Here is a 7,713-nt window from a genome sequence, read left to right as displayed (position 1 = left end):
AAAAAAAAAAAAAAAAAATCACAGAATATTTTCATGCTCCGCTCCACTCTGACAGTTATGCTCTCACTCTAGCTCTTAACGAGCCGTGCAATACACACCCATTATAAAATTTGAAACAGACCCAAAATGTTCCTGAAACTTAATCTGTGACTTCATGACAACTGTGATAGCTATCAAAATGTCCCTTTGGCTCAATAAAGTGCAGCGTTTTGTCTAGGTTTTAAACTTTGAATCATATTTCTACGTTAATGTACGGTTAGTCAATATGGGCCCAAAGTTAAGTGTTTTTTTAGCTCTCTTCATGCCAAAACCCCATTCAAGTGAATGGAGAAATTTTGCTCAGTAATTTTGGGATTTTCGGGAAAACCGCTTGGTGAATCTCTCCGAAAAATAGATAGCACACTATTCCCGATCAGGCCGCACGTTTTGATGTATTTTTCACGCCGCTGTTGGCAACGCTGTGTGAGGAGAGGCGCGCCAAACTTTTGGATAAATCGGATGATTATGATTAAGCCCGATGGATAATATACAGTGTGCTTTGGCACAGGCAGTTTTGCTGCCTTGTGCCACAAAGCCACACTGAATGAGCCCACACCCGTGCTCGCTACTGGATTGGTTATTAGCAGCCATGACGTCTCCGTCCCTGATTCGTCACACTCACTATCACGTGACCCGTACCCGGAAGAAAACAAACAGCCAGGGCGACCAGTAATTCATTTCAACATGGATAACTAATTTCAAGCGTTGCTGCTAAAAGTCTGCATTTCTGTGGAGGAAGCAGCTGTTATTGGGGCGATTAACGAGCGCCGTGACCAGCGGCGTCATCAGCCCTATTATGCGGCCAAGCCAGTTAGCCGTAAATGCTATTCAGAGCTACGAGTTACAACAACAGTTAGTGCCTCGTTGTTTTTAGATTCTAATGAGAAGACACGCTGCTTCGTTTTACTTCTTCCGTTTGGTAGCCTTAAGAGACCTTAGTCTGCAAGTATGTCTGTATGAAGCATGAAAAGATGTACGAAGATATATTATATTCGCTAATGCTAATCGCGGTTAGCATTTCCCCATTGGCGGTAATGTTAAAATTAGCTTAGAAGCTAGCTACTCGGACATGTTACATGATGTTCAGAGCTAGAGTTGTGCCCTAAAAGACGGAGCAATTCCCCCATGCCCTAAAGAATTGATAAAGGGCGAAGATGCTGTTTTTCTGCTGGGTGACCCAGCTTATCCCCTGATGTGAGAGAGAGAGATAGACCCGCAGCGCTGTAACTACGTCTGAAAAATAAAACTTCTAAAACTTTCCACGAACTGTGTCTGTTTGAGTTTATAGAGGAAGATCTTAAGTATCAAATACAACCTTTCATTATTAAAGACTACTTTATTACTGTCATATTTTTTTTTAACTAAGCAATCAATCACTTCCTGTTTACACCGTCACGCGCATGCACAGTGTACGTTAATGGTCACGTGCTGTCCGCCTTCGAAGGCTGCCGTGTGGATGCAGATCAACCCGAGAATGATGCTGAAACTCCCGTGTGGACAGAGATCGTTTCTATTTGACAACTCTGCTTCCAAGTAGAAACGGAGTAGTATGGATGTAGCATGAATCACCTCGTTGTTGTTGTTGTTAGAAATATAGCTGAGGAGGTCCCGGGGTTCTGGTACTTTGGGGAAAATATATTCCTTATTCCTGAACAGAAAGAGTTAAATATCAGAGGCAAACAACTAAAACCGATCGGAGCAAAATCAAAAAGATGAAGACTTTAACATACTTCCTGCAACACACAAACATCAGGGCAGCCAGGCCAGCAAGCATCAATGGGATGAGAATGGCAGCGTACAGCCATGCATTAGGATCCGTGTCTCTATCTGCTTGCAAAAACATCAGCAACGTTATGATCGTCTGAGCGTGACCTACACAGCTGCAGTGTATTTTAAAAGTTGCAATTTAAATCCAGTATAGTGAAGTTAAAAGTAAAGGTAACTCAAATTTGAACTTATGTATGGTACTTGAGTAAATGTACATTCCATCACTGTGTAAAAAAAAAAATCTGAAGGGTGTGACAGTTAATTTTCGACAAGATCAGAAAACAGACAGAGAGGCGATGGCTGTACCGAAATACTTCTCGTCACTCTCTAGTGTCTCTCCTCTCGTCGTACTTGCTTTGATAGTCATACGGTACTGACAGCCAGGGTTCAGGGACAAGTTATATGGATTTTCTGTAATATCCGGTGTGATCTGTAAGAAAATGAAGGCACAACAGTACCAGCGACTACTCATTGAGTTGACTCATTGTTCCGACACAATACTGAATCTGACAACATGAATGAATTCTGTGGAATTTCTGAGTGAACTACAGCCATAATAATCTTAGAAGCAACTGCTTATTGTGAATTTACGGTTTACATGAAACTGAATTTCAAGCTTTGAAATATTTCACTTCGAAAACCATCTATATGGTATATATTTATATTTTTTTAATATATTTTAGATTTAAGTGGTTTCCCCTTCTTTGAACTTTCCAGGCAATTTCAAGTGGTGTTAATTCAAAAGCTTGAGTGAAGTTTTTTTAGGGTACAAATGAGGATAGAAAACTACAGCTGAGCCTGATGCCGTCTTTAGTTTCATAGTTATTTGGTAGAAACCTGAGTATTTTGACCTGATGAAAAGTCGGGGTCAGCAAATTGATTCCAATTCATCCTGAGGGGATCATGATAGTCTACCAGATTGCATTACAATCCTTCCAACAGTCAAGGCATTTCACTCAAAACACAACAGTTAGTAGCACCTGTTGCAACCTGCTGGTGGTGCTAGTGAACAAGTCAGGGAATCACCAAAGTCAGGAAGCTTCATCCTCTGGGGACAATGAGTCTCAATCCAGCTAATAGTTGATTGACTGACATACATAGTTTTTTTGGGTCCCGTTTTCAACCCAAACTTCCTTGTAGTAGCTTTAAGTAACCTTGTGAAAGGAGGGATTCAAACCATATAAGAAAAACAAAACAAAGCTGCAATTTAATTCTAAATATTGTGCTTGTTGTGTGTCTTACCTTTGGTTGACCACACTCAGTGTAATAAATTATATAAGTCCAAGTCAGTGGAATGTCAGGAGGGGTCCACTCAATAACGAAATGATCCGTAGTTTTATTGACTGTCCAGTTAAGGGGAGGAGGTTGCACTGCATGGAGACAAACATTACAGAGATATAATAACTACAATCCAGTCACACATCATGAAATACTGCAAAGCAACTGAGGCCATTTCAAAAAGTCTCTCTCCCTTAAAATGGCTGGGTGTCATCCAAAGTTGTATGTTTGGGATTCATTACACAAGAACACACACACACACACACACACACACACACACACACACACACACACACCTCTTAGAACCGAAGAATGGGGAAGTGCGAAGTATTTCATCAGAACGTTTCCTCCACAGGGCTCTTGGTACTAAATGAGTTCTGGTATTCCGCTGGCTGCATACCTTTAATGCTCATAATCTTATAGGTGTTCCTGGCAAACGTGTCGTTCAGCGTCCCATTAAACAAGATGTCGATGGAGTGGTGTACGTTGGCCTCCAGTTCACAACCAATCCTGACGTCACCATTGTAAAGGTACGATGGGCACTCAAGTATGGGACGTGAAGAGGGCTTCTCGACAACAGGTCCCAGGAAATTCTCATTCGTTAACCTTGGAAAGATAAGAGAAAAGGGTCATTTACTCTCAAAGAAGTAACTGATTGAAGAAAAAAATGAATTAATACAATTTACAAACATTTAAATAAGGCCAATTCTTCCGAGATGATGCTACTCAGACCTAGCCAAGAGGACAACAACAGATATAGAACACTGTTCAGTGAAGTTAAAGGAATAGTTTGACATTCTGGAAAGGATCAATACCTCTCTTATGTCTGTCTGTTAAAAATAGCCACAGCCAGCGGACGGCTAGCTTAGCTTAGCATAAAGACTGAAAACCATGGGAAACAGCTAGCCTAGCTTGGGATAGACAGAGGTAACAAAATCAGCCTTCCAGCAGCTCTAAAGCTCACTAATGAGCACACTTTACCCCGTTTATTTAATTATCGAGCCGACGAGAACGGGCATCAGGCAAACAACACTCGCCCCCGGGTGAAGTTCTTAACAGAGACCTCCTGGGCCCTGATCCAGTCAGAGGCCTCCCTCTGTGGTTGCCAACCATTTGGTTCCAATTTCCCAGATTTCCGCCGATCGGGGAGAAGCTTGAGAACCAGTTCTCAACGACATCATACAGAAATATTTATTTGGAGAAACGAATCCTACAAGTGCCTTCACAGTGAAAAAAGGCTTCCTTAACAAGAAGGAAAATATTATTCTTCAATTTCCTAAACGGCCTAAAGAGTCTCAGGCTGACAATATCTGCTGATATTAGGTCTGCGTTAAGTCAAGGACTCTACAGCTTTTCTTAATTAGGAGCCGGCCCCCACACTTTGGTAAAGGGAAAAGACAGCAAGTACCAAAGAATGAGGGGACTGAAACCTGGTTTTTGTCCTTTTAGTGGATCAATGATAAGAAAGCTGAGTAACCTGGAGACTACATGCTTTGCTATGATAGGGCCAAATGTAAAATGATGGATGATTTACAGTTGCATTAGACTGACAAAAATAGATTACTGGAAATAGATTTTACTCTCTTCCCTTCTCAATTTACCGATACATTACCAAACATGGCATGGGTCCATGAAAAATAAGTGTCACATAGTCAAACAATTCCTAAACTGAGGCCTGGACTGATAAAAAACAGATTAGCCATAAAATAGGAAGAATTCTGCCTCGGTTGAACCCTAGCTGATTACTTCCAAATGGTCCCCGAGAGAAAACCGCTAACAGAAAATAATGCGATACAGCTTCCTCACACACATTGTGAAAGTCTGATGTACAGCACTGCTCCCCAGTGATTGTGCAAGTACAAAATGTAAAGAACATAAACAGACATACCAATAAAAGAACCTGAGATCTTGAGCTTGGCTGGCTGCGTGCCAGGAGCAGTAGGTTTGTGTGGCGGAGTAGATGTAGCACTCCCAATCCCTCACCAGCACTGGGAGGAAATGAGACACGCATCTTAATAAACCGACGGATACACGGATGTCAATGTGGTCCATATTTGGTTCAAAAAGCACATCTCTTCGTCTACTCAAAAGCATCCGAAATTTGAGAGCAAAAATCAGGTGTTAACGCAAGTCAGCTGTGAGCAAAATGAGCTACCTGGGTAGTCGACGTTGACCTTAACCTGCAGCTCACTGACATTTTTGCCGCAGACGGTTTCAACCGCCATTTCCAGAAATCCTCCATCCATCACAAAGTACAACTGCCAGGATTGACCTGAGACCTCCTGAATCCACCAAGAACAGAGAAACAGAACAAAACTGAGTGAACAAGCGAACCATCACCAGTAACACTGGCAGCCCACCACCTTACTTCTGTGTTGTTAAGCAGATGCACAGTCTTATACGATCTAAGAGCAGAGAGCAGAGGAGACTATTGTATCAAACACAGTGAGCTCTGGCACATTGTCATGATACATATCTATACATTTGAAGAATGTAATCGGTGGTGGAACGTAGCAAAGTACATTTACACAAGATCTGGTACAATTGTGAGGTACTTGTGTTTTCAGGTTAACATTGTACTTTTTACTCCAGCTCATTTATCTGACTGCTATAATTACTAGAGACTAAGAATAAGATTAGAAACACAAAATGCTAAAATACTGACATATCTGTAACTGTTGGTGCAGGTGCTACAGGGATCCTCAAAGAAGATTTAAAAAGTGTTGCAGACAACAAACCTTTAATAATAAGGATGGCTATTAAATAAAATTGCATTTTGCTTAATAAAGAAATAAATGCATACTCACGTCTGATTTAGAGTCGTCAGGGCATTTGGTGTTGGCATGTACCTCATATGTACAGTTTTCTACTGAATGCGGTGGTGGTGCCCAGGACAACTGTGGGTCAAAATCACTAATCCATTTCAGGGACACATTTTGTGGTGGTAAGATGGGGCCTTAGGTGTACAAAGAGAAAAGACAGAAATGTAAAACAGAAACATATGATTTCATTGTGCCTTTAATTCGCCTCTTGACCCGTGAACCCCACCTAATACAACACCTAAAGCTCTTCCAGGTATAAAAGGTAGGACGGTTATTATGGGAATTCTCAGAATTGGTACAGTGATGCTTGATTTATGAGGTAGCATGTAGTCAGAGTCGTCCTGAACTTCAACGGATCAGTCAAAGTAAGGATTTAGTATTTTCAGTCGAAGGATATACTCACACGTTAGTGTTAATCTTACTTCCATGCATTTTTATTTGACATTCATCTAGTTGTACTTAGTTAAAAACACGTTTCTCTCCTAAGTTTACATGTTGTACGTGTTGTTTCGTTTAGCTGGGAATAACCAGACGGGCGTGACGTCAGTACTGGGAAAACACCGTGACGTAGTCCATGGGAAAATTGTAATGTTTGTGAAGGAAGCAGTCGACAATCCAAAATGTAACACACAACGCTATGCGTCTTTTCTCACCTTGTTGGGATTCCACCGTCAGAAAGAGGCAGCTCAACACGAACAGCTCCAAGCTGTGACACATCATGGTAATTTTTCTCTCTTTTCTTTTTATTTTGGGAGTCTTATTCCTGAAGTTTATTTTCGAGGATACGTTGTTTTCCTTGAACCGCTCCCGTTCCTACCGACGGGCCGTCTGCTGTCCGGTCCGCTGTCACGGTTACTAAACAAACGGAAGACGGTAAATGTCAGTGTTTCCACGTTAGCTTCCGGAGGCTGGAATTGGGCGGAGTGCTTCCTCTTTTATTTGGGGCGCACGTGAATGTACGCCCACACAAACAATACGCCAAAAGCGTGTTCATATATATATATATATATATAAACATATAGGATATAAACAATATTTCTAGAAAAATGGGTGTTTTTTATGTTCTACTAACTTGTAATTGTACCATGAATAAGTTGCCTTCCACACAAAACCATCATAATAATAATAATGGATGATAAGGGTAGCCTATTGTTTATTTAAGTTATTCCGTAGTTATGAACGATTACTTCTTCATAAATCCTTTGATGTAACATATATTCAACTATGGACATCATTAATGCTAAATAAACATGTACATTCAAAGAAAGAAGGAAAATGACTCCCAGAGGAAAAGCTTTTTTGGGAGAACATTCTTAAAGAGCTCAGCTATTACCATATGCATTCTGTATACGATATATATAGATATATATAGATATATATATTAAAGATATAATAAGATTAAAGACAAAGACACATTTTACACATATAATATATATCCAGACAATTTATATTTCTCCAGATTTCATAGATATTGAAATAAAATGTAATCTCTGTAATGATGAACCAGAATGTAAAACACATTTAATTCACAAATCTTACTTTTTGGACTTGGATGAAAGATTATTTGTTGTGTAAATAATATATCATAATATCATAATTGATTCTTAAAGTGTCACACATTTTGAACATAACATGAACATTCATGGTAAAGTTATTGATTAAACAAAGTACATTTAATGTCAAATAACTAAAACCACGCCAATTTCACCATATTTCTATCTGATTTTAAAGAATATATATATATATATATATATACACATATATACATATATATATATATACACATATATACATATATATATATATA

The 7,713-nt window shown here is 39.8% G+C and overlaps 1 protein-coding gene across 1 annotated transcript in view; it reads right to left on the bottom strand.

Moving 5' to 3' along the window:
- Positions 1–6,833, bottom strand: part of il13ra1 (interleukin 13 receptor, alpha 1) — an 8,965-nt gene extending 2,132 nt beyond the window's left edge. Inside the window, exons 1-9 of the mRNA XM_031851418.1 lie at positions 6,560–6,833; positions 5,892–6,040; positions 5,240–5,366; positions 4,973–5,072; positions 3,485–3,690; positions 3,049–3,176; positions 2,113–2,236; positions 1,770–1,866; positions 1,609–1,687 (exon numbers count right to left, since the gene is read on the bottom strand). Coding sequence (XP_031707278.1) covers positions 1,609–1,687; positions 1,770–1,866; positions 2,113–2,236; positions 3,049–3,176; positions 3,485–3,690; positions 4,973–5,072; positions 5,240–5,366; positions 5,892–6,040; positions 6,560–6,626 — 1,077 coding nt within the window. The 5' untranslated portion in view covers positions 6,627–6,833. The remainder of the gene's footprint in view (positions 1–1,608; positions 1,688–1,769; positions 1,867–2,112; positions 2,237–3,048; positions 3,177–3,484; positions 3,691–4,972; positions 5,073–5,239; positions 5,367–5,891; positions 6,041–6,559) is intronic.
- Between the last annotated feature and the right edge of the window lie 880 nt (positions 6,834–7,713).

This window comes from Anarrhichthys ocellatus, unplaced genomic scaffold (genome assembly GCF_004355925.1).
Source record: "Anarrhichthys ocellatus isolate YVR2014 unplaced genomic scaffold, GSC_Weel_1.0 scaffold11, whole genome shotgun sequence".
Lineage (NCBI taxonomy): Eukaryota > Metazoa > Chordata > Actinopteri > Perciformes > Anarhichadidae > Anarrhichthys > Anarrhichthys ocellatus.
Note: the sequence above shows the minus strand (reverse complement) of the source record. Positions and strands in the feature narration are given on the sequence as shown.